Raw genomic sequence first — 27,543 nt, forward strand, 5'->3', positions numbered from 1 at the left:
CTTACTGTCTGACTGATGGATCGGTACTTGAAAATGCACGTCCTTGAGGTTGATGGAAAGTAGACGGAAGTATTCTTTCCTGATGGCTGTGCAAACCATGCTCGTCATCTCCATTTTCAAAAAAGTTTGTTGAACAAACTCATTTAGAGGAGAGAGATCAGTGACTGGTCTTCAACCACTGGTCAACTACTCCACCAGGAACAGTAGACTGTAAATGCTAGGAGACCCATCCGTACACCTTATAGTGCGGCCTTCTCCATTATCGCCTTTACTTCCTAATCTATTTCGGAGGGTTTATCAGGACAGTTATCAGAGAGCAAATGAGGAGGGAAAGAGAACTGGTGAAAGGTAGGCAGTATCCATGCCCTAGGACTTCCACAACCCAGTTCTCTGTGCTGTGTCCATGCCACGTTCCTTATTCCTTATTTCCTTATTTTATGTTTGGGTTCCCCCAGGTCCCTCAGTGTGAGGCACCTCGTATATCCACCAGAGAGTTGCTAATACATCTTCCGGTGTATTTTGCATCTTCCAGTCTTGGATGGTCTGGGATGCATGGAGGGTCGTATCTAAACAATATGAAGCCCGTCCCATGTAGTAAACAATATATAAATATAACAATAGAACGAAAGTCATTGAGAATCCCTCATGGCGGAGTAGAACTCAAGGCGGAGTGGAAAAACGTTCATAACTACTCCCAAGCCGTAACGGGGAGAGGACGAAACTCGGACCTAAAAATAACGCTAACTATTGAAAAGTAACCAAAAATAAATAACTCGTAAGTTATCATACACCCGTAGGGGGAGAGGTGAGGGAGGGAGAACCCGTTGAACGCACAAAACGGAAAACGGGAAATCCGCTCACCCACCGGAGCTAAGAAAGAAAATGAGAGGAAGGGGTAACTCGTGACTGCGAACAGAAAACGGGAACCCCAAGCTCTCGCTCTCTTGGACACAAAATCAGGACTAATAATCACACAACACTATTATAAACGTATAAAATAAAACTGTACATCAAGATAAGACTACGAACGAAGAATAGCATCTGCTAAAACCTAAAATAAATAGCAAAGTCGAGTGACGAACGCTCCGGTGGGGCGGGTACTAAACAATAACAAAGCTAGAACGCTATCTTGTTCGTAGGCTGGACTTGCTAGCAAAAAGTACCATGAGCATAATAACGAAAAAAAAATAACGGTTCCAAAGGCATAAGGCCAGGGACTTAACCAAGAACCTAAGTGACAGAGTACTAAACGGGCAGACAAAGATGAATTCCCAAGACAAGTGAACAAACAATGGCCGCCGTGAAGGGCCAGACGGGAATGATAAAACAGACTATACTGGATTTAAAACAAAAGCCCGGTACTATAAAAAGCTGTCAAAACAAACTATGGTACTTAATATTGGAATGTGTGAAGATGGAGCTTCGGACATGACGAAATAAATCCCCGAGAGTGAAAAAATCCGAGAGCACCACAAAAAATTTTCACAATGACGAAGTCCAAAAAGAAGGATGTTGTTCAGATGGGGCTCGCGTCGGGGCGTGGGTGGTGTGGCGCTGGTGGGTTGGCTAGGGCCTTTGTATCGGCCCATCCCTTTGACGAAGGAATTAACAAAATGGAAGACAACCTGTGAATAGTGGATTTCACGCGCCTTTGCTTTATACACGACACCCAAAAGGTGCTCGCGCGAGGGTTGTAACCTCAGCATTCCATGCTTTTATCTTTCTCTGGTATAATTGGAAGGTTTTATCAGAAAAGGTGTATTAGAAGGACTCTTTTCACCGGGCGCCACAGGTCTCTCCCCAGAAATAGATTTTTCCTTCGTCAAAATCCCTTTATCGAGCTTATTCTTAAACACATCTTCGCTCATTCCTGATATGTTTCTTAGATGAGCTGGCAGCGCATTAAATAGTCGTTGCATTATCGATGCTGGTGCGTAGTGGATTAATGTCCTGTGCGCCATCCTTAGTTTTCCTGGTATATTTTTTGGCACCATTAATCTACCTCGGCTTGCTCTTTCTGATATTTTTAGCTCCATGATGTTTTCAGTAATTCCTTCTATTTGCTTCCATGCTTGTATTATCATGTAGCGTTCTCTTCTCCTTTCTAGACTGTATAGTTTTAAAAATTGCAGTCTTTCCCAGTAGTCAAGGTCCTTAACTTCTTCTATTCTAGCAGTATAGGACCTTTGTACACTCTCTATTTGCGCAATATCCTTTTGGTAGTGTGGGTACCATATCACATTGCAGTACTCGAGTGTACTACGCACATAAGTTTTGTAAAGCATAATCATGTGTTCAGATTTTCTTGTTTTAAAGTGTCTGAATAACATTCACATTTTTGCTTTACATTTAGCCAACAGTGTTGCTATTTGGTCATTGCATAACATATTCCTATTTAACATTACACCAAGGTCTTTAATTGCTTCCTTGTTTGTGATTGTCTCGTTATTAGGTCCCTTGTATGCATATACCATTCCTTCTCTGTTTCCATAATTTATTGATTCGAATTAATCGGAGTGAAATACCATCCCATTTATCTCTGCCCATTCATATATTTTGTTTAGATCTCTTTGTAGTGAGTTCCTATCTTCATCACAAGTAATTTCTCTACTTATTCTTGTGTCATTGGCGAAACTTCTAACTACAGAGTTTTTAACATCACAGTCTATGTCGGAGATCATGATAACAAACAGCAGTGCAGCTAATAACGTACCTTGTGGCACGCCAGATATTACCTGAGCTTCATCCGATTTCTCGTCATTTGCAACCACTATCTGTTTTCTGTTTTGCAGGAATTCTTTTACCCATTTTCCTGTCTTTCCCACAATATTATGCTTTCTCATTTTTTTCTCTAATATATTATGGTCTACCTAGTCAAAGGCTTTGGCAAAATCTAGATAGATCACATCTGTGTCTTTTTCATTTATCATATTTTAGTATATGTTTTCATAGTGTGCTATCAGTTGGGTTTGTGTACTTTTTCCGGCCACCAAACCATGTTGACCTATATTAAACAAACTATTTTTAACAATTGATTCATTATTTTCTTTTTTATTACAGTCTCATACACTTTCATAATATGTGATGTTAGACTAACAGGTCTATAATTGCTTGCCTCTAGTCTTGATCCAATTTTGAAGATAGGGGTTATAAAAGCTAATTTATGTTTAACATATATCTCGCTCATATCTACACTTTGTCTTAGCAGTATTGCAAGCGGCTTCGCGATAGTGTGTGCAGTTTTTTTAACAAAATCGCTGGAACTCCATCTGGTCCGGCTGCCGATCCATTTTTAATTTCGCTTATAGCCTTGACAATATCTGCTTCATTAATATCTATATCCGTTAGATATTCAACATTTTCTTCTCTGATTTCTGTTTCATTATTTTCATTCGCAATTCTTGGCGTGAACTCACTCTTATATTTTTCTGCTAATATGTTGCATGTTTCCTTTTTTTTCATTCGTTAACCGTCCTTCAATTCTTAGAGGGCCTATTTCTAATCTCCCTTTATTCATCTTTTTTGCATAGAAACTCTGGTTTTTTTTTTTTATATTTTGAAGTGTCCTTTCTTCTAAGTCTCTTTTTTTCATTTTATTTCGATTGTATAATCTTTTGTTCTGCATTTTCTATCTTACTTTTTATTTCCATCATTTTCTACACATTTTTTTCTTTTGCAAGATTTTTCTTCCACTTTCTCAGAGACTAAGACAGTTTCTCCTTGTTTGTTGACGTTAGTAACTATAGTCATATTGTCGCTCATCAATCTGGGTGTCTTATCAAACTGCTGGAAAGTCTGCATTTTTCAATTGGTTTATGTGGAGGATTTTTTCATCTTTGGACCCTACTACTGGGGCAGTCTGGTTCCTCAGGTGTACTTCACCCCTCATTTTGGATGAGGTTGTGTACATATAGGTATAGCAGTATCTCCAGAGGTAATGAGTCGAGTGGGACTCCCATGGTGAGGTTCTTGTTGTTCTGTCACCATCATAGATAATCTCTCCCTTCTTTTTCCATCAGTAGTAGAAGTTGTAGGAAGTATGTGGCTACTAATCAGTGTCACTTCAGACATCACTGAAGCAATCTCTGGTGGAGATGCCTGTGGAGCATGAGCTGCTCCAATGACGACAGATTTCCTGGAAGACGTAGCCACTGCTGAGCTTTTTTTTTTACAGTCAGAAAAGATTGAACTACCTATCCGAGTCTGTTGATGCAATCGTCTGAAGGAAAGACTCACTGCTGTTGTGTATCAACATTCTAGTTACTCCATCTGTCTCTTGGGTGTGAGACTGACTTCTGCTGATTATATACAATCCTTACATCTTGGCACAAGATGAGAAATTTCTCCAGATCCTGGAGTCACTGTCTCCTCAATGAAAATAGGATCAAAATATTGTCGAGGTAACATAGCAAGCTGAGACCAGCAAGAACATTCGAGTTAACACTTTGGGAGCAGTTAAAAGTCCAAAGCACATGACTGTTTCCCCCTTGACAGAATCGTGTACCAGTTCAAAGGTACTTACTGTCTGACTGATGGATCGGTACTTGAAAATGCACGTCCTTGAGGTTGATGGAAAGTAGACGGAAGTATTCTTTCCTGATGGCTGTGCAAACCATGCTCGTCATCTCCATTTTCAAAAAAGTTTGTTGAACAAACTCATTTAGAGGAGAGAGATCAGTGACTGGTCTTCAACCACTGGTCAACTACTCCACCAGGAACAGTAGACTGTAAAAGCTAGGAGACCCATCCGTACACCTTATAGTGCGGCCTTCTCCATTATCGCCTTTACTTCCTAATCTATTTCGGAGGGTTTATCAGGACAGTTATCAGAGAGCAAATGAGGAGGGAAAGAGAACTGGTGAAAGGTAGGCAGTATCCATGCCCTAGGACTTCCACAACCCAGTTCTCTGTGCTGTGTCCATGCCACGTTCCTTATTCCTTATTTCCTTATTTTATGTTTGGGTTCTCCCAGGTCCCTCAGTGTGAGGCACCTCGTATATCCACCAGAGAGTTGCTAATACATCTTCCGGTGTATTTTGCATCTTCCAGTCTTGGATGGTCTGGGATGCATGGAGGGTCGTATCTAAACAATATGAAGCCCGTCCCATGTAGTAAACAATATATAAATATAACAATAGAACGAAAGTCATTGAGAATCCCTCATGGCGGAGTAGAACTCAAGGCGGAGTGGAAAAACGTTCATAACTACTCCCAAGCCGTAACGGGGAGAGGACGAAACTCGGACCTAAAAATAACGCTAACTATTGAAAAGTAACCAAAAATAAATAACTCGTAAGTTATCATACACCCGTAGGGGGAGAGGTGAGGGAGGGAGAACCCGTTGAACGCACAAAACGGAAAACGGGAAATCCGCTCACCCACCGGAGCTAAGAAAGAAAATGAGAGGAAGGGGTAACTCGTGACTGCGAACAGAAAACGGGAACCCCAAGCTCTCGCTCTCTTGGACACAAAATCAGGACTAATAATCACACAACACTATTATAAACGTATAAAATAAAACTGTACATCAAGATAAGACTACGAACGAAGAATAGCATCTGCTAAAACCTAAAATAAATAGCAAAGTCGAGTGACGAACGCCCCGGTGGGGCGGGTACTAAACAATAACAAAGCTAGAACGCTATCTTGTTCGTAGGCTGGACTTTCTAGCAAAAAGTACCATGAGCATAATAACGAAAAAAAAATAACGGTTCCAAAGGCATAAGGCCAGGGACTTAACCAAGAACCTAAGTGACAGAGTACTAAACGGGCAGACAAAGATGAATTCCCAAGACAAGTGAACAAACAATGGCCGCCGTGAAGGGCCAGACGGGAATGATAAAACAGACTATACTGGATTTAAAACAAAAGCCCGGTACTATAAAAAGCTGTCAAAACAAACTATGGTACTTAATGTTGGAATGTGTGAAGATGGAGCTTCGGACATGACGAAATAAATCCATGAGAGTGAAAAAATCCGAGAGCACCACAAAAAATTTTCACAATGACGAAGTCCAAAAAGAAGGATGTTGTTCAGATGGGGCTCGCGTCGGGGCGTGGGTGGTGTGGCGCTGGTGGGTTGGCTAGGGCCTTTGTATCGGCCCATCCCTTTGACGAAGGAATTAACAAAATGGAAGACAACCTGTGAATAGTGGATTTCACGCGCCTTTGCTTTATACACGACACCCAAAAGGTGCTCGCGCGAGGGTTGTAACCTCAGCATTCCATGCTTTTATCTTTCTCTGGTATAATTGGAAGGTTTTATCAGAAAAGGTATATTAGAAGGACTCTTTTCACCGGGCGCCACAGGTCTCTCCCCAGAAATAGATTTTTCCTTCGTCAAAATCCCTTTATCGAGCTTATTCTTAAACACATCTTCGCTCATTCCTGATATGTTTCTTAGATGAGCTGGCAGCGCATTAAATAGTCGTTGCATTATCGATGCTGGTGCGTAGTGGATTAATGTCCTGTGCGCCATCCTTAGTTTTCCTGGTATATTTTTTGGCACCATTAATCTACCTCGGCTTGCTCTTTCTGATATTTTTAGCTCCATGATGTTTTCAGTAATTCCTTCTATTTGCTTCCATGCTTGTATTATCATGTAGCGTTCTCTTCTCCTTTCTAGACTGTATAGTTTTAAAAATTGCAGTCTTTCCCAGTAGTCAAGGTCCTTAACTTCTTCTATTCTAGCAGTATAGGACCTTTGTACACTCTCTATTTGCGCAATATCCTTTTGGTAGTGTGGGTACCATATCACATTGCAGTACTCGAGTGTACTACGCACATAAGTTTTGTAAAGCATAATCATGTGTTCAGATTTTCTTGTTTTAAAGTGTCTGAATAACATTCACATTTTTGCTTTACATTTAGCCAACAGTGTTGCTATTTGGTCATTGCATAACATATTCCTATTTAACATTACACCAAGGTCTTTAATTGCTTCCTTGTTTGTGATTGTCTCGTTATTAGGTCCCTTGTATGCATATACCATTCCTTCTCTGTTTCCATAATTTATTGATTCGAATTAATCGGAGTGAAATACCATCCCATTTATCTCTGCCCATTCATATATTTTGTTTAGATCTCTTTGTAGTGAGTTCCTATCTTCATCACAAGTAATTTCTCTACTTATTCTTGTGTCATTGGCGAAACTTCTAACTACAGAGTTTTTAACATCACAGTCTATGTCTGAGATCATAATAACAAACAGCAGTGCAGCTAATAACGTACCTTGTGGCACGCCAGATATTACCTGAGCTTCATCCGATTTCTCGTCATTTGCAACCACTATCTGTTTTCTGTTTTGCAGGAATTCTTTTACCCATTTTCCTGTCTTTCCCACAATATTATGCTTTCTCATTTTTTTCTCTAATATATTATGGTCTACCTAGTCAAAGGCTTTGGCAAAATCTAGATAGATCACATCTGTGTCTTTTTCATTTATCATATTTTAGTATATGTTTTCATAGTGTGCTATCAGTTGGGTTTGTGTACTTTTTCCGGCCACCAAACCATGTTGACCTATATTAAACAAACTATTTTTAACAATTGATTCATTATTTTCTTTTTTATTACAGTCTCATACACTTTCATAATATGTGATGTTAGACTAACAGGTCTATAATTGCTTGCCTCTAGTCTTGATCCAATTTTGAAGATAGGGGTTATAAAAGCTAATTTATGTTTAACATATATCTCGCTCATATCTACACTTTGTCTTAGCAGTATTGCAAGCGGCTTCGCGATAGTGTGTGCAGTTTTTTTAACAAAATCGCTGGAACTCCATCTGGTCCGGCTGCCGATCCATTTTTAATTTCGCTTATAGCCTTGACAATATCTGCTTCATTAATATCTATATCCGTTAGATATTCAACATTTTCTTCTCTGATTTCTGTTTCATTATTTTCATTCGCAATTCTTGGCGTGAACTCACTCTTATATTTTTCTGCTAATATGTTGCATGTTTCCTTTTTTTTCATTCGTTAACCGTCCTTCAATTCTTAGAGGGCCTATTTCTAATCTCCCTTTATTCATCTTTTTTGCATAGAAACTCTGGGGGTTTTTTTTATATTTTGAAGTGTCCTTTCTTCTAAGTCTCTTTTTTTCATTTTATTTCGATTGTATAATCTTTTGTTCTGCATTTTCTATCTTACTTTTTATTTCCATCATTTTCTACACATTTTTTTCTTTTGCAAGATTTTTCTTCCACTTTCTAATTTTCTGAAATAAGATCCTTCTGTCTCTTGGTATGCATGTCTTTTGTTTTATTTCAGTACATATTTTTCAACAATTTTCTCCTGTATTTTGTACAGTATGTCCGTATATGCCTGTATATTATCACTTACGAATACATTTTTCCATTCTTTGTTCAGTTCTTCATTTATTTCTGACCATTTTATATTCTTACTATAAAAATTATATTTTCCATATCCTTCCCAACGTTTTGTGCTTTGATTAATTCTGCGATCACTTGCTTTGGAATGGACTATTAATTCTATGACATTGTGGTCTGAAATTCCCGTGTTATACACTATCATTTCTTTAACATAATTCACCTCATTCACAAATACTAGATCTAGGACATTTTCCTTTCTTGTTGGAATGTGGTTTATTTGTTGCATATTATGTTCTAATAGCCTATCTTGAAGCTTTTCAAATTGCCTCTTATCTTCTGCGCTACTATTACTCCCTTTTTTATATGTATATATACAACCACTTTCTTCTATCCGTTCTTTCCAATCCACGAAAGGAAAGTTAAAATCTCCGGATAGGAGTATATTCCAATCTTTATGGTTTCTACATATATCATCTATTTTTTTCTATTATTATGTCAAACTTGACAGGCATCCCTCTCTATCCCAGCCGTAGGAGAATGGCATTACTGATCTTAATGGCCTCTTCCTCCTATATCTCCCTTCCTAGTAAAACCGGATTGGGAGTGAAAAGAGGGAGCATGGGACCAGACTTTCATGGAGGTAGAAGGTCCTGGTGCTGTAGATCTTGGTCCAGTCTTCATTGTCGGCTTCTTCAGCGCTGACTTGCTGGGAGATATGAAGCAGCTCTGGGGGCAGTGGATCTTTGAGGCCGATGGCCCTTGAAGATTGCTCTGTAGGTCAGGAAGTCATTAGTCTCCTTCCTCAGCTTATTGGCTGTGTTCTCGATGTCCTTCTGTGGGAAGAGTATCGTTGCATCCACTATCGCGGTGTATCTAAGGAAGAGAATTGTGCCCTGTCCTACCTGACTGGAGAATCCCCCTGCAACTACATTTCTTCTTTTTTGAAGACCCAGTTTTCCAACTGACGTGTGAGATAAGCTACTGCCTAAGCTCCTGAGAGAAGGTCAGTTTACTTCTTTGACTCCGGATTAGACAAATCCTAAGCTAAAGCAAAGTACCATAGTACTTCTGACTAGTGGTCTATCCAGCTTATAGCTTGAAGGCTGGCCAAAGCAATAGCTTCCATGACCTGAGTCTGTCTGTCTGTTCTTAAAATATTTCATTTTAATTGTTCATTACTTTTCATATAGCTTATTTCTTTCCTTATTTCCTTTCATCACTAGGCAATTTTTCCTGTTAGAGCCCTTGGGCTTATAGCATCCTGCTTTTCCAACTGGGATTGTTGCATCCCGAAGGGGAAGAATCCATTCCTAGTCTTCTTCCTCCTACGCCTTCTAAATCGCAGTCACTGGGAGGGAGGCTACTTCTTGCACACATCACATGGAAACTGCTGAGAACAGGCCTGCAGAGGGCATGCAGGACAAAGTGGGTGGTGATCTGTCTCCAAGGAAGACATGAAAGTGCTGCATCGGCACCCTTCCCTGCCTGGACAAATCCGCATTCTATCAGGATGCACACTATCACACTAGAGGAAGGAAAAGTTTGAAATTTTAGGCCAGTTGTTCTTTTAATGGGTTTTGACAATGTCCGTTCACTTCCAAGTCAAAATGAAAATTGGGGTGTGAGCTGGTGGTGGGTCTATCTTTCGCTACCCCCCCCCCCCCCCATGCTAACCAACGGAGGGGAGTATTACATCGCTTTAAGTTTTATGACTAATTTCAGGTGTCGCCGAAATGTATATCCGTAATGAAGAGCTGAAAGGTTTGTTATGGTGCCAGAAAATATCAATTATTTCCAAATTTGTTATTTTCCTCTTCTCTTATGGCTGTATATGAAGTGTATCAGGGATGAAACCAGTCTTAATTTAAGGATTTTCTCCATTACATACAGTTCAAAGAAAAGGAATCGAGTTGATACAAACCTTTTGTGTGGTTTTAGTTTCATTCCATTAAAGGTATCTTTATAGTCTGATGATTGAAAGAAAATGCATTAGCACACCAAACTTGTAACAATTCATAATCTTTAAGTAATCAAACCAGAATTAACGAATTTTTAAGATATCATTACGAATAGTTACTCTGTGAAAAATCTTTTGATAAGCAATGAATGACAAGTTAATGAAAATTTAAGATAAGAAGTAAAAGATAGTTTTAAAACAAACAAAATGCTAGTTGCAATAGGTTAATATTTTTTATTGTTATATCCATGCACATTATGCCAAGAAATTAAAGTTACTGTTCCTTAACTCTTTCCTTTTTATGAATATTATAAAACTATCTAATAATTTCTTAGATTCTTAGTTAGATAGCAGTTAAATTGAGAAGTTAAATACAGTAATATTTAATGTGTATTCCCTATAATGTACATCTATGATTTTGGAACTGTTTGTCATAATTTGTGCCAAGTTCTGTCTTACTGAAGGTAATTGAAATATGCTGCACATCTAAATCTATTTCATTGAGGGTAATAGATATCCTTTGTTTAGGGTATCACTATTTTCTAATTATGTTCAAATTATTCAAGACAGCTTTACAGAATAGTAATTATGTGAGCTAGAATATGAACTAAGAAATTACTATACAGTACAATGGGTAAAAATTAAAACCTTAGTAGACTGTACAGTAATGTATATTCTTCAAGATAGTATTGAAATAATGGATTTTAAAACTTTTAAACAAAATTAGTTTAACAGTCTTATAATTGAAGATTCATGGAACTAATAACATTTTTGTAATTACAGCATTCATCGGAGGTGCTGTGGTTGGTCTCCTCTGTGCCATATTGCTGGTGATGTTCATCGTATACCGCATGAGGAAGAAGGACGAAGGCTCCTATCCTCTGGATGAGCCAAAACGCATGCCCCTTACCTCTTCCTACTCCCCAAATGATAAGGAGATCTATGCCTAATATTGTTCCCCCTCTTCATCCCAACGGATAGTCTTTGGGAAACATGGAGATTTGGTGGATCAAGTAACAGAGGTTTTAATATTTTATTTTTCATTATTCCTTCTTATTATAACATAGTTACTCCACCCTGGCCATCATCTATTTGGGGGATTCAGCAATGAAGGTGGGGAATCCCAGTACATCTCGCCATGCCAATTCAAGGACAAGTTAATTCTATTCTAATATCTCAAACCCTACCATGTAGGGGGTCAGTGTTAGGATGTCAATTGATATTATCCCATTTGACCATTTCATGAAATTGCTATTGCATGGAACTCAAGAGTACTAAAACGAAAGAATTTTTAATCATGGAATCAAATTACTATCATAGTGTCACCACTTGAATTATTGTTTTTTAAACAATCTGGTGGAATTCAGTGCATTTTCTGTGAACTAATAAATTGGTTTAAATTTAGTACAGTACAGCAAAAAAAAAAAAAAAAAAAAAAACAGGGAAGGGAAAATTTTTCATCTGATGATTATGCACAAAGTTTTTTAATGTAGAAAAAATTTAAGTGAATTTGATAAACCATTTTGATAGATTAGAAATTAATTTTTATACCATTTAAAAAGCTCTTTTCATACTGAATTACGACAGTTTTCTCTTTTCCTCTAAACCTGGTACACTCTTGTTTAAAGGAAATCAAAATGGATAAGAAAATCTGGCAAGTTTCTGTTTCAAAGCCATAAAGTTATTAACATTGGGCTGTATTGTGTTCTGTTAATAATGTATGACTTTTATCTTTCGTGTCATAAGCATTTGCAGTTTGTAACTTTAGTGTTGGATCTACTATAAATTCCTGCCTTATCATAATGTGTTGAATCATTGTGTGTGATGGTTAAGAACCAAGTCACATACAAGATTTTATTCCAAGACTTGGATGAATTAAGGACAAATGATAATTTTCTTTAAGAATTAATATGAGTTCAAGAAACATCTTTGATAATTATCCATGTAATGAGCACAGTTGTCATTATTGGGTTAATTGCAAGTCTAAATTTAAATGTTGCTTGGGTTTGCAGGCTGGGTTTAGAAAAATAATAATAATGAAAAAAAATGTATAACAAACTAAATACATATCGGGGCTTTTGAGTGATGGTATGTATTAGACCTTGAACCTGTCAAGTGTTCTAGTGCTTGTATGAAGTTTGTGTAGCTTACTATTCATGCAAAATGATGTAGGTTACAATAAGGAAGAGTTTTGCTTGGTGATAATGTCTAAAAGTTTTTGCTTAACCTTGTTAATTTGTAAATTATAGATTTTGTTGCAGTGAATTTGCTTGTCTTTTAAAAAATACAGTTGTAGGGTCTCATGGTTGGTAAGTGTGCTCAATTATAATAGGGTTATGAATGTGGAGGTGTAGTAAAATTATGACTATTTTTTTATATGAAATACCGTAAGATTAGACTAAATTCCCCTCCACCTATTTAGCTTATGTCATGCCGTTATAATGGAGAAATCACCATTTTTTTGTATGCCAGCAATAAATAAAAGATTTTCCTGCAACTTTCCTTTGGTTAGATGTTGCACAAATTAACATTCTTGTGCACAAAACTTTCTGGTCACTAAGGTTTACTAACTTCTAGTACTTTGGTCTTTTTAACCTCAAACTGTATATCAAATGATTTTTTATGCATGAAATATACACTAATTTTGGAAAATTTGTATTGCTATGGTGTACATATAAGTTTGTTCCTAGAGTAATTGTTTCCCAAGTTTTCAAACTTTTGACTTCTTGAAAATATGTAGCAAAGAGAGGAAAATCGAGTAAAACTATTTATGAACCTATATACATACATTTATATATATTAATGAGTTAAATAAAGAGATGCATTTATATCACTTAAAGGAAAAGTTGGTTGGTGGTGCTTTTTTTTATCTCCTCCTGTAAGTTCCGTGACCTTATCTCTTTGAAAAGAACAGTTGGTGTGGATGGGTTTTTCTTGCATGACCTGGCTCTTACAATTGTACGGTACATTCAAAGAACTGCTTTGTAGAAACAACTGTATATATAAAGTCAAAATGGATCTGAAGCATTTTTACCCTTGAAGGAAGGGCTTGCGGTGCTGCCCAAAATGTTATTACAGCAAAGCAGAAAAACAAGTAAATTGAAACATATTGGTTGTATGTGTAAAATATTTTTTTTCTTTTAAAGGCTGTAATTTATTTTTCATTGTTTTTTGTATCTTAAATAGTTACACTGATCAAGAAGAGATACGTTTAGCCCTTAAGTAAACTGAGCTGCTCATGTACACGTCACTAACTTCCCTTTCTTTATTTTTTTACGGGTTACCAGTATATTTTTTTTGATAATCCTTAACATGTACACTACATGAAATGCATGTTAAAGTTCTGTGAAATATACTGTGCTTTCCTTATAGTAATTATTATAAGCATACTCTCCACTAACCAACTAACTAGCAGTCACCTCAATCTTCTGTTGTACTGCACAACCATTTCATAATGTCTGTCCCAGTCCAATCCGAACCTTTAGATATAGCCAGGCCAACTTTGGGGTGAATTTTACATTGATCAAGTGTGCCAAGAGTTTATATTATTATTTAATTACGTTCATACTTTAGTATTTATATGTTTTTCCAAGCTTCTGGTTAGTCTACCAGCTTATACTGTATAATCAGTAATGCACTGTATTTGAGATCGCCTTTATTTTTTTTTGTTTCTATTTTAGTGGAAGTTGTTAAGACCAGAAGCTCTCAGGAAACATGAAATTGAAAATTGATAACATTGGTATTGCATTAAAATGGCTGCTGAAGACTTTAATTAGCCTATAAAGGGGTCTTCAGTTTTTAGATTATTGTAAATGGAAAGAATCCATCACAGGTTTTCCTTCATTATCTTTTCAATTTAAGAGTAACTGAAAAATTTTTAGGATTCTGTTTTTATGAACTGGATGTGTACAAAATGTGGTAAGTCGGCAACCATGTCACGCCAGGTCACCCTAAGTTGAAACTGTCACAAGAGGTGTCTTGTAGTGACGAGTGGTTGCCTGATCATAAGAGAGACGTTTCAACTGGGGGCTTATAGATGTCGTTTCTTCGGCTTGACAATCAACTATATCTCTCTCTCTCTCTGTAAGTCGAGTGTAAAGTATCATTGAATCTAGCCTACTTATAAGAATTTCACTGTAATATGTGTAGTAGAAAAAAAATATATCCAAAATTTTCCATCTGTATTTAAATTGAGTTGAGTGCCCATAAATACTATAGATTGACAGCTTAGCAATGTTCAGTAGTTTGTTGATTTAAGGTCCATTATTCAAACACTTGGTTGAAAGTGAGGTGATATAAAGTTGTTTTGCCGAGACATTAAATCGGTGACTTTGTCAATGAGTTTTTGAGTCTCTAATTAGTAGGTACCATAGAGGCTAGTTTTCTTTTTTCACAGTAGAAACTGAGCTTATGAACACCTTGTGGACTCAAATATTGACATGGTCAAGAATATGTGTATAGTATTTTGTAAAGCAGAGCTTGGGTCACAACGATGTAGGTCGTCCCCAGTCTAACTCATCATGTTAAGGCAGATGATCAGGAAAGAATAATGGGCAGTCAAGTATTCTCACTAAAGTATCAAAGACATTCGGATTATATGTTCATAGAATTTTGAGCAACACGAAAGATTAATAAACTACTGTATTCTAAAACTTTGAGTAGAAAGTACAGTACTTCTGCAGTAATATTGTTTAAATAGTGCCCAAATTTCTTGCCTGATTAAAAGCCTTCTATCATATTGTAAACTATATTAACGTTCATACTGAACCTTTCCTAGACTGTTCATCTATGCGGGGTCCTTTTGTACTTGTATGACTGACATCCTTAGAATAACACATGTTCAGTAAGTAGTACTTGGAAAATAAATCATTTATGGATTCTTTCATTTCATTATCCCAAAGATGTGATTTTTTAAACATTGCATTTCTGTTGGTGTACTGTGAAACATTGTGTGTACTCTGATGAGTTATATTGTTATGAATGGCCGAGTGGCTTGAGAATAAATGTAAAAATACTCCAAAAAGTTACTTGTTACAGAGTGTTTTAACATTGCCGTAGACATAGAAGAGTAAAAAAGTACAGTGATGCATATTGTTTTACCCAAAGAGGCTTCAAGTTTTGCTTGATGAGCATATTAAAATAAGATAATTTATGGAAAATCTAACCTTAATCAGTAACCCCCTAGCCAACAAATGAAAGCTCCCAACTGAATTTGTAAAGCAGTAGGTCCTATGCAGCTTTCCTATTTAAAGAAAAATTGCAAATTTGGAAGTAATTTGTATTTGTTCCAACACGGAGTACTTACCTCGAACTACTTTCTTAGGAGTATCTGGGATCTCCTCCCATCCGACCAGAGTTTTGTGTAGTTTACCCTATACCCGTTTTCTATGAGGGGTAACCTAAGGCGGAGTGATACACGCCCTGAGGCTAACCCCGAGTCAGAGAGCATGCTCGCTCAGATCTTGACCTCCAGTAAGTTCTCTGGTCGCGTCGCGATATCATCTCGCCGCTCTCCTTAATCCCAGTGTGACTCTGTGTCCCCAACCCCCTTTGTGTCTCACGCGGTGCCCACGTGGTCCCTTTGTGCTTTTCCCTTTGCTTTCCCTGTGCGTTCTTGTGTCTCGTGGTGCTTCCGACTGCGTCATGGAGCATCCCCGCCGTTGTCCTGGGCCTATGGCCGGTAAATCGTGTGGTGCATTCCTGTCGAAACCTGAAGTAGACCCGCACTCCTTGTGTTCGTCATGTAGGGGCAGTGTGTGTTCCCCTTCCCCCACGTGTCCGGAGAGCGTGTCTTGGAACGAGGTGCAGTGGGTGCGTTAAGGCACCAAAAAGAAGGCGACGAAGTCGCCAAAGAAGCCGAGCGTTCCTTTTCCCCTTGCTTTGCCGGGCGTGCCGTCGGATCGAGCTTCCCTACCACCCTCCCCTACCCAGAGTAGGGGATGAGGTAAGTCCGTTGTGGGGAAGAGGCCCGCAGCCCTTCCCCAGGAGTCTGATCTGCAGGATAGTGGGGTTGTGGCGTCATTCCAGGCAAGTGAGGGGCCTGAGGGAGGGACGGGAGTGTGTGTGGGGGACGGAGTCCTGTGCAAGCAGGACACGTCTCCTCTGATGACCCTATGTGGGGGAAAAATGTGCCTAACTCTTCTCCAGCCTCTTGGGCTTGTTTTTCAGGAACTTCTGCAGCCGAGGGTGCCGCCGAGAAACAACTTTCGCCGCCTTCAGACCCCCTCGCGTTGGTACCCCCGAAGATGCCCTTCAGGTCCCCAGTGAGGATGGAAGAAGGCTTCGGTACTTGGTCCCCCATGGAAGAGCATCCACGCTCCCCCTCCCCCCCCAGCGCCATCCGCCACATTTCCGGAAGTCTACTTGCAGGCTCAGTCATCCATCGAACGTCGAGGGAACCCTCCTACGTCATTGCGTGAGTCAGGACTGCCTAAACGGGTATACAAGTCGTCGGGCTCTTCAGTCAAGGCGGTTTCCTGCTCTTCGGAGGACGAAGCCCTGAGGAAACTCAGTAGACGTCGGGAGAAGTCCCGCAGGAGACACTCCCGTTCTCGCTCCCGCTCCAGGTCTCGCCACGGGAGTAGGCGTTCCGGATCCCCCAGAAGAAAATGGAGAAGAAGTGGGTCCCCTGACGGAGACTGGGTGGTTATCCCTCACAGCAGACTTTTGGAGTTGGTTGCAGGTCCGGGCTCTTCAGGTTGGCGCCCTAGGACTCATTCTCCGGAGAGGTTCTCGTCCGGTGGCATATTCGACCGACGGAGGGAGTCGTCGTTCCAGGTTCCAGTAGACAGGCATAAGTCCGCGAAGGTTCCGACTCCATCCACCCAGCGGAGAGAGTCGCCCCTTCGGTCTGGCAGCCGCGTCCTGACCTCCAAGGCGCCCCTGAGCCATCAGGAGCGTGAGAGACGGCTCACCTCGTCAAGCAGGCCCGCAGATACATGAACCTCCGTGAGGAAGGATAGACCGAGGACGGAGGCCTCCGTCTCGACGGCTATGCCCGTCCTTCGGCCAGAACCCCAGGAAGGAGAGCATGCCAAGGCCTCGGCCTCTCCACATGCGACGACCTCCGCCGGAGGAGCTCCGTCGCAAGCACCAGTGCGTCCTGGAGAGGACCTGGATGACCAAGGAGAGGGTTCAGCAGCAGAGGTGTCAGCCTATCAAAGGGTGATAGGCCTCATTCGGAGACACAACACGCTGGACGAGCCCGAACCCTCCTCCGAAGAATTTTGGCATTCCAGTCTCAACAGACTATTGGACGCCCCTATCCAGCAGAGACCCTCCCTGGAACTTCCGTTAGCCAGGGATGTGAAACTAGGTAGAGCCCACGTGGACAAGATTGTGGCCAACCACGCCGAGACTCCCAAGAACCTGAGCTCCTCTAAACTGCTCCAGGGCATGAAGTCCCAGAGCAAGTTTTACCTCCCGTAGGGACATCGTGTAGGGGCCCGTACACTGGAGCCTGCACTTGCCGTTTTGGGCCAGGGAGCGGCTGAAGAGAGGGCCTCCACAGCGCCAATCTGCTTTTCCCCATCAGAAGCCACCATGATGGAGGAAATAGCCAAGGACCTCGTCAACGTCTCCTCATGGCCTTACCCAAGGAGCTTATCAGCTCGGGAGGTAAAGCCCTGAAGTTTCTCTCTTACCAGTCCCTAGCGCAGGCCGCCAACTGGGTCTTACGTAGGAGGGACACGGTCCTCAACAAGATCACAAGGTGACTTCCTGACAGAGAGGCGAGGTCCCTGAGAAGCCTGACCCTGTGGGACGACTCGATTTTCCCCCTGAAGGCGGCGGAAGAGTCAATCGAAAGGGTCAGGAAACTTAAGGATCCGAGCAATTCCAGACCCCATCCAGTGAGGAGACCTGAGTACAGAAGCGCTACCTCCGACGTACCTCTCCCTCCTCGGGCGTCTCCTAGCCAGCCCAGGAGAGACACCCCTACTACGACCTGGTCTCAGTCATCTCAGCCCTCACGTAGGGGAACAGCCCCAGCTCAATCCTCCTATAGACCCTCCTATACAGCGTCCAGATGAGGGCGTTCAGGCCGCCCCTCTAGGAGGAGATAGGGAGGGAGGCCCCCTACTCCTGCCGAAGCCTCAGGTGGGGGGATGTCTCAAATACTCTTGGCAAGCATGGAAAGACCACGGAGCAGACCCGTGGACTGTGGCAGTACTGAAGGAAGGGTACAGGTTACCCTTCCTAGCGGACCCCCCACCTCTGATGCCAGATCAGCGGGCAGAGTGGCTAGTCCCCAAGGACCCCTTGAAATACACAGCCCTGCAGGAGGAAGTCTCAGCAATGTTGGCGAAAGGAGCGATAGAGCCCGTCAAGGACCCAGGTCCGGGGTTCTACAGCAGGCTTTTCCTGGTAGAGAAAGCGACAGGGGGCTGGAGACCGGTCATAGACCTCTCAGCCCTCAACAAGTTCGTGTGCAAGACCGACTCCAAGATGGACACTCCGAAGTCGGTCTTGGCGTCTTTGAGGGAAGGGGACTTCATGATGTCGGTAGATCTCAAAGACGCCTACTTCCAAATCCCAGTTCACCCCTCCAGCAGGAAGTACCTACGGGTAAAATGGGGTACCCAAATGTTGCAGTTCAGGAACCTCTCGCTGCGGGCTGTCCACAGCCCCTCAGGTCTTCACCAGGGTCTTCACGACGGTCTCAGCCTGGGCGCACGAACAGGGCATTCGCCTGATCCGGTACCTGGACGATTGGTTGTTACTTTCAGCCTCAGAGGAAGTACTGAGGGAGCAAGGCACGAAGCTTCTACGATTCTGCAACGTCCTGGGTATCATCATCAACCTGAAGAAGTCCCAGTTGATACCCTTCACTAGGATGACCTACCTCGGAATGGTCCTGGACTCCCGGTTGGTGAGAGCCTTCCCCTCCGCGGAGAGGCTAGACAACTTAGACCAGGTACTCCGTCCCTTTCTAGCGGGCCAGCCTAGGAGAGCGAAGGACTGGCAGAGGCTGATAGGCCACCTTGTGTCATTAGAGAAACTGGTCCCCCAGGGCAAGCTGAAGCTCAGGTAGGTCCAGTGGAATCTGAAAGAGAACTGGAACCAGAGGGACTCCCCCCACAAGGTGATCCCAGTTTTTCCGGAGACGAAAGAGGTTCTAGAATGGTGGTGCAGCAGGTCGAACATCCTCAAGGGAATGCCCTCCGCAGCCGACCCTCCGGAGATGCTCCTGTTCACGGACGCATCAAAGGATGGGTGGGGTGCCCATCTTCTCGGAAGGTCAGCAAGAGGGACTTGGACGGACCAGGAGAAGACCCAGCACATAAACGTGCTAGAGATGTGGGCAGTGCGAAAGGCGTGCCTGAAGTTCGCCCATCTACTCCGGGGGAACACCGTGGCTCTGATGTGCGACAACGCCACGGTGGTGACCTACATAAAGATCTTCTGGAATGGGCCAAAGTGGAACGGATCAGAATCTCAGCAAGGTTCATTCCGGGAAAAAGGAACGTCCTGGCCGACGGCCTCAGCAGGATCGGGCAAGTAGTGGGGTCCGAATGGTCCCTGCATCCAGAAGTAGCCCAAACCATCATTCAAAAATGGGGATCACCAGTGATGGACCTCTTCGCAACGAGGTTGAACGCACAGCTCCCCGTGTTTTGTTCTCCTGTGCCAGACCCAAGGGCGGCTTCGAGGACGCCTTCCAGCACCCTTGGGACAACCTCGACGTTTACGCCTTCCCCCCTTCGGGATGCTCAGACAGGTCCTCAACAGAGTAAGGAGGGCGGACAACCTGTGGATGACTTTGGTAGCGCCCTGGTGGCCAGAGAGAGAAGGGTTCGTGGATCTAAAAGAACTGGCACAACTGCCACCTTGGCCCCTTCCGGACAGGCCAGATCTTCTCCGGCAACCACATTTCCAAAGGTTCCACGAGAACCCTCGGTCCCTCCGCCTTCACGCGTGGAGGTTATCGAGTGTCTCCTGAAGAAAGAAGGCTATTCGTCGGGAACGGCAGCGGGGATGTCAGGCTACCTGAGACGGCTATCGGCAGCGGTCTACCAGGCTACGTGGGCCGCCTTTACCAAATGGTGCGCCTCCAAGAACATCAAGCCCCTGAGGGCCTCCATTCCGGAGATAGCGGACTTCCTAGTTTACCTCAGGGACGTGATCAACATTTCCATCCCGGCCATCAAGGGAGTACGAGCTGCTCTGGGCCAAGTCTTCCTCCTGAAGGGCATCGACCTGGGAACCTCCAGGCTTATCTCGATGCTCATTAAGAGTTTCGAGCATTCATGGCCCCCGCAAGCCATGAGGGTGCCACAGTGGGACGTGGCCAGGGTCCTGAAAATGCTGTCAGAACCTCCCTTTGAACCCCTAAAGGACATCGTGGACAAAGATCTCACCCTCAAGACGGTCTTCTTATTGGCGTTAGCTTCGGCTAAACGGGTGGGGGAGATCCATGGTCTGTCCTACGAAGTCGCTCACTCGAAAGGTTGGCGGGAGGTTACCTTCAAGTTCGTGCCATCCTTTGTAGCGAAAGCCTAGAATCCGGCCGTGTGGGATCCCAGGTTTGAGGGATTCCCAATACCAGCAATCCCTCGATCGGACAACTCGAGGGACTTGCGTCTGTGCCCTGTCAAGGCTGTAAGGAAATACTTGGAAAGGACAGCCAGGCTTCGGCCCGAGATCAAAAGCCTTTTTGTTTCCACAGGCCTAGTGAAGAAGCCAGTCTCGAGGAACACGATCTCCTTCTGGCTGTGGCAGGTAATTATCAGGGCCTACAGTACGGCAGGTATCCCCCTGCCGGAAAAACCCAGACCCCACGACATTAGGGGCCTTAATACTAAGTTAGCTTTCGAGAAAAATATGGCAGTGGGCCAGATCCTGAGAGCAGGAACCTGGGCTAGCCAGTCTACCTTCACTACCCACTACTTGAAAGACTATTCAAGAAAATCCCTGGACGGGTTCTCGATAGGTACCGTCATTTCCGCGCTCCAAACGGTTTAAAGGTGTAGCCCCAGTGATAACCGTGGGTAGTAAGTGCAAGAGACACAGGTTCGTTCCTTAACCCCCATTGTTCTTCCTCCCCCTGTTCCCGCTTCAATTGGGCTCAGATAGGACCCTGAGCCGGCTACAAGTACTCCAACCTTGAAGGACATGTCTCCTAGGATTTCTTGCAGAGGTGAGTCACTTAGACACTAAGATGAGTTTTTTGTGTAGTTTCCTCTTTTCTCGCTTTTCTTTGGGGTCAACACGACCTAGCCTCCTATCTAGGTCTCCGATATACCTCAGCACGGTCTCAGAAGTTAAAAGGCCACTCCCACCTCCTAAAGTATAAGTCTCCCAAGAAAGTAGTTCGAGGTAAGTATACAAACCTGAGGTCTACTGTGGATTTACTGCATTGTTCCAGCTTGCTGGAAAAGAAGCTATAAACTTAAATCGAGGTAAACAACCAGGTAGACCACCTACCCCTCTCACACATACAGCTCAGCTGTATATCCACTTTTGATGCTGGCAGGACTTTCTAGGAGAATGGTCGCCAACTAGTGGTCCACGAGCCACTGGAGGTCCAGGAAAGAAATTTTGGTGGTCTGCAGAAAAATTGGGATATTATTTCAATTTTTATGTTTTCTTAATCCTCTTCAGGAAACCCTGATACAAATCGCACAAAACTGAGAGACCCCAGTGTTGTCAATATGACAAATTCTAAATTAATTTGTATTTTTCCTAACGATATAAACCTTGAGCTCTTTATAAGGAATATACTTTTGGCAAAGCTGGAAACTAGCCATAAGACTTTTATCGGGTATAACTATCCATTACTAGTTAGCAGAGGGGGGTTAGGGGGTAACACCGGCTACCCTCTCACACATACACACACACACCTGTGCTATACTGTATCGCATTTTTTTATTGCAGGCAGATCTTGTTGGGGGATAGGTGATAGCGGGACAAATCTGTATAACAAGCTCAAGGTTTGTATCATTAGGAAAAATACTAATTACTTTCCAATTTGTCATTTGTTCCAACACTATACAAACCATTTTGCTCTTTACAGGGAAAACCTCACCCTTAGGTGAGTGGAAGTCCTAAACAACTGTCTGGTTTTTGGCCCGGGATGGTCCTCCTTGCTTTGCACGAGCTTTATAGAGGAAGACCCTGACACCTCGCTAAATCATCATGCGTATGGTCAAGAAAACGGCTTGGGCAATCCATGTGATTGTGTGATAACTAAGCAATGTAACTTGTCCAGGTGAGAATTCTTAGGAGTCAGTCATAGGACCCCCTTGAGCTAAACATTGGACATTGGCCGAATGGGGACGTAATAAATATATAAACATAAATCGGGTTACTCAAGGGAAATAGCTCATACCTGCAGATGGAGGAGGCCAGCTTGCAGCGTACCAAAGGTGCTCTACCCCAAGAGAGGGAAAAAAGAAGCCAGTCTCTCCTATCATTCTTCCCATACCTAATAACGTGTAATTACTGTCCTCAACCGACTGCTACTTTTCTAACAAAGGAGCTTGAGGTGTTTAGACCACTTGTTGTGCAGCCACCACAAGACCGATGAAGGTTTTCATGTTCTTGTTGGTAGTGTGCAGTGAAGGTCGTCTGACATTTCCACACGCATGCTTGCAGTACCTGCACCACAGAGTACTGTAGTATTTTTTAAGAAATTAGGAACGTGCTTATGCCCCCAACATCACTTTGCAGATCCACACACAGATCTTATTCCTTGTGACTCCTTTTTACCCTCCCTGTGCTAACAAACATTCTGTTAACTCAGGGGCAAGCTCCTGTGGTATGTTTAAAGTAGCACCCTCACTTGACAGAGTAACAGTTGATCTGGGTTATCGGTTACAGTACGAAGACTCAATCTGGAAAGGCCCGAATCGAAGATCCACTTCAATTGGATTTTGAGTCTTGGAAAAATAAACTCTGGGACTAAGCCGAGCATTACCTGTCCCTATCCCCTTGAATGAACTCAGGGTCACCCCCTGCTCCTGTGGCACGTTTGATGTAGCACCCTCACTTGACTGAGTAACGGTTGTTCTGGGTTATCGGTTACAGTACGAAGACTCAATCCGTAAGGGCCTGAATCGAGGATCTGCTTCAGATGGATTTTGAGTCGTGGCAAAATAAACTCTGGAACAAAGCCAGGCATTACCTGTCCCTAGACCCCCTTGAATGGGAGACGTCATAGGTAAGAGGGTGTAACTCGCTGGCTCTCCTGGCCGAGGGCAGGGGAAGCAGGAAAACCATCTTAACGTGTCAGGTCAAGACATGACGCCTGATACAGTGGTTCATAAGGTGCTCCTTTTAAGGACTGTATTACGTGAACTACATTCTACGGAGACGATCTAACTTCCTGCTGAGGACAGGTAAGCTCGAAACTCGATATGAGGAGAGAGAATTCCAACGAAGAGGAAATAGTAACTCCTTTCAGTCTAAACATGATGCTCACGGTTACGACCGACCAGAGTTTTTCCTCCCAAAGGTATACTGTGATAAAAAATTCCACTATCACTATGATAGTGCCATTGAAAGGAGCAATGCCCCTTCCATGACACCAACCACAAAAGGTTGCCCACTTAGCCTGGTAGATAGCAGAAGAAGACTCCCGGAGGTAACCGGACATTGTTTTTGTAATTGCCTGCGAAAAGCCTCTCTTCGAGAGGAGATGTTTGATGACCTCCAGATAGAAAGTCATAGGGATTCTATGGCCTTGGGGTAAATCCTAATGTATGGTTGTCTGTGTAGATTGTGCCGTGGAGGGAGCTCCCTTAGGAACTTTGTGAGCAGATGTAGAAGATCCGAGAACCATTCTGCATGATGCCACATAGAAGCTATGAGGGTCATCGACAGGCCTTTAGATGCCTTAACTTTGTTGCAGCTTAAAAAACAGCAGAATTGCTACACTGTATTCTTATGTCAGCTTTTAAAAAGTGCCAGCATAATGTCTGCACTTATTGGGCCAATCTTCTTATACCCTCTGATGGCATAAACACATGAAAGTTTGATGTTCTCACATAACAGTGTACACCTAAATAGGTCCCTAAGGAGAATCAGCCTTGGTGTCTCCATAAACAGTGAAATGCTGTATAGACCAACATCATAAGATCGCCTTAATATTACCTTAAAAGAAGAATGGTAAACGGGAGTTACATTCTTGATAAAATTAAATTAAATCAAATCAAACTACTACATTCTATGTCCCACTTAACTTTGCATAAATTATTTCATTTGTTTTCTTAGGATTACTCCTTTGATCCTTGAATGCAGTATACTGTATCCTGTTTTACCATTATTTTTGCGGGAAGGTCGATCTCATCTCCTTCCGTTTTATAGCAATCTAATTGTGCATTTCCTTGTCTATTTTATCCTTTATTTCCTTTGTAAGCTTTACTGAAAATGTTTTCCTTTCTTCCACCTTTATTTCATACTTTTTCATGTATTGCATTTCTCTCACACTTCCAGCCCAAATTCTTTATAAGGTTTTCTTATTTGATCTTCTACAATCTCTCTTCTTTTATAGATAGCCATGTTGTGATACAACATAAAAAGCATACACAGCTCTGCTGGTTCTGGCTTTATCTGGGTGATACAGTTCCACAAAGTTTTGGAGCTTGTTCCATTTGGCACACATATCTTTGATAACAGCAGTTGGGGCATCCTTTCTTCCCTCATCCTCATCAGAAGACATCTCCTCCTCCAACGTCGTCTTCTGCCCCTCCTGAAGGTGCAGGAGTTCTTCTGTGGTGAGCTCGGTACAATGTTCATCCAGTAGCTCCTCGACATCATTGCTGTCCATCTCCAAACCGAGATTTTGGCCCATATTAACAATGTCATCAATGAGTTGCCTATCCTCTTGAGATTCCTCCACGATATCAGCAGCTGTATTGGTACTAGCAACATTCTCAAACCCTACAAACTCGCGCTCAGTAACGCAATCAGGCCACAATTTCCTCCATGTAGAGTTCATGGTCGTATATGACACTTAAGTCTGAATACCTTTACGTGTTAATTTCAAATCTACCGTAAATGATCTTGAAGGAATCAGCTGTTTAAAGGTTTAAAGGCCGTTAATTTTATTATTATTATGGCCGCGGGGGCATAAAAACAATTAGAATAGCGCCAATGTATCCCTGCGTGTTGTAAGAGGCAACTAAAAGAGACGGGACGAGGGGGTTGGGAACCCCCTCTCCTGTATTATAATCCTGGGGGGATAGTGACTGCTCCCCGCACTCTAGTTTTGGGGTGTTTGAATGTGCGTAGATGTAGTACGATAGAGAGTAAAAGATGTGAGATTGCAAGTATGTTTAGGAATAGAAGGATGGATATATTGGCTTTGTGTGAGACAAAGATAAAAGGGAAAGGTGAAGTGATGTTTGGTGAAATGTCTGGTAGAGTGTCTGGGATTGAAAGGGGAAGAGCAAGAGAAGGTGTGGCTTTATTGCTGAGTGAATGGATGACAGGTAAAGTAGTGGAATGGAAGGAGATATCATCTAGGTTAATGTGGGTAAGGGTTAGGTTGGGTAGGGACGGTTGGGCGTTTGTCAGTGCGTATGGGCCAGGTAGTGAGAAAAGTGAAGAAGAGCGGAATGAGTTTTGGAATGAATTAACTAGGTGTGTAGAAGGACTAGGTAGAAGGAATTATGTAGTTGTCATGGGTGCTAGAGTGGGCGCTGGAGAGGTAGAAGGTGTCATTGGGAAGTATGGCATACCAGGTAAAAATGAGAGTGGTGAGAAATTGGTAGACATGTGTGTTGAGCAAGAGATGGTGATAAGGTCTAGCTTTTTAAAAAAGAAAGATAAAAACAAGTATACATGGATAAGAGTTGCAAATAGAAAAGTGGTAGAAAGGGCGTTAATGGATTATGTGGTGATAACTAAAAGAATGTTTGGAAGATTGAAAGACATGCCCGTGTTTAGGGGTATGGCTAATGGTATGTCTGATCATTTTTTGGTGGAAGGAAAATTAGTTGTAGCAAAGGAGTAGGGGAATAGAATAGGTAGATGTAAAAGGGAGCTAGTGAGGGTTGAAGAGCTAATGAAACCGGGGGTAAAAAGTAAATATCAAGAAAGGTTGAAAATGGCATATGACGAAGTGAAAGTAAGAGAAACTGGTAATTTAGAGGAGGAGTGGAAATTAGTTAAAGACAATTTTGTTGGGATTGCAAGTGATGTGTGTGGCAAGAAGTTTGTTGGAGGCAGCATTAGGAAGGGCAGTGAGTGGTGGAATGAAGGAGTGAAGGTAAAAGTGGAAGAGAAAAAGAGGGCTTTTGAAGAATGGCTGCAGAGTAATAGTGTAGAGAAGTATGAAAGATATACAGTAGGAAGAAAAATGTGGAAGTAAAGTGCAAGGTAAGTGAGGCAAAGAGGGCAGCTGACCTGAGGTGGGGTCAGGGATTGGGTCATTCATATGAAGAAAATAAGAAGAAGTTTTGGAAAGAAGTAAAGAGAGTAAGGAAGGCTGGTTCAAGAATTGAAGAGACAGTGAAAGATGGAAATGGAAGGTTGTTAAAAGGAGAGGAGGCAAGGAAAAGGTGGGCGGAATATTTTGAAAGTTTACTGAATGTTGAGGATAATAGGGAGGCAGATATAATTGCTGTTGCAGGTGTTGAGGTGCCGGTGATGGGAGATGAGAATGAGAGAGAGATTACAAGAGAGGAAGTGAGGAGAGCACTAGATGAAACGAGAGTAGGAAAAGCATCTGGAATGGATGGTGTGAGAGCTGAGATGTTGAAGGAAGGGGGTGTGACTGTACTTGAATGGTTGGTGAGATTGTTTAATATGTGTTTTGTGTTGTCAATGGTACCAGTAGATTGTGTTTGTGTGTGTACTGTACCACTATATAAAGGTTAGGGAGATGTGCATGAGTGTTGTAATTCAAGGGGTATTAGTTTGTTGAGTGTAGTTGGAAAAGTGTATGGTAGAGTACTGATTAATAGGATTAAGGATAAAACAGAGAATGCAATCTTAGAAGTACAGGGTGGTTTTAGAAGAGGTAGGGGTTGTATGAATCAGATTTTTACAGTTAGGCAGATATGCGCGAAATATTTAGCAAAAGGTAAGGAGGTGTATGTTGCGTTTATGGATCTGGAGAAAGCGTATGCTAGAGTTGATAGGGAAGCAATGTGGAATGTGATGAGGTTAAATGGAGTTGGTGGAAGGTTGTTGCAAGCAGTGAAAAGTTTCTACAAAGGTAGTAAAGCATGTGTTAGGATAGGAAATGAAGTGAGCGATTGGTTTCCGGTGAGAGTGGGGCTGAGACAGGGATGTGTGATGTCACCAT

At 42.4% G+C, this 27,543-nt stretch overlaps 1 protein-coding gene across 1 annotated transcript in view; it reads left to right on the forward strand.

Annotated features, from left to right (window-relative positions):
- Positions 1-15,169, forward strand: part of Sdc (Syndecan) — a 31,115-nt gene extending 15,946 nt beyond the window's left edge. The window contains exon 3 of the mRNA XM_068384613.1: positions 11,076-15,169. Coding sequence (XP_068240714.1) covers positions 11,076-11,242 — 167 coding nt within the window. The 3' untranslated portion in view covers positions 11,243-15,169. The remainder of the gene's footprint in view (positions 1-11,075) is intronic.
- The last annotated feature ends 12,374 nt before the right edge of the window (positions 15,170-27,543 follow it).

This window comes from Palaemon carinicauda, chromosome 12 (genome assembly GCF_036898095.1).
Source record: "Palaemon carinicauda isolate YSFRI2023 chromosome 12, ASM3689809v2, whole genome shotgun sequence".
Lineage (NCBI taxonomy): Eukaryota > Metazoa > Arthropoda > Malacostraca > Decapoda > Palaemonidae > Palaemon > Palaemon carinicauda.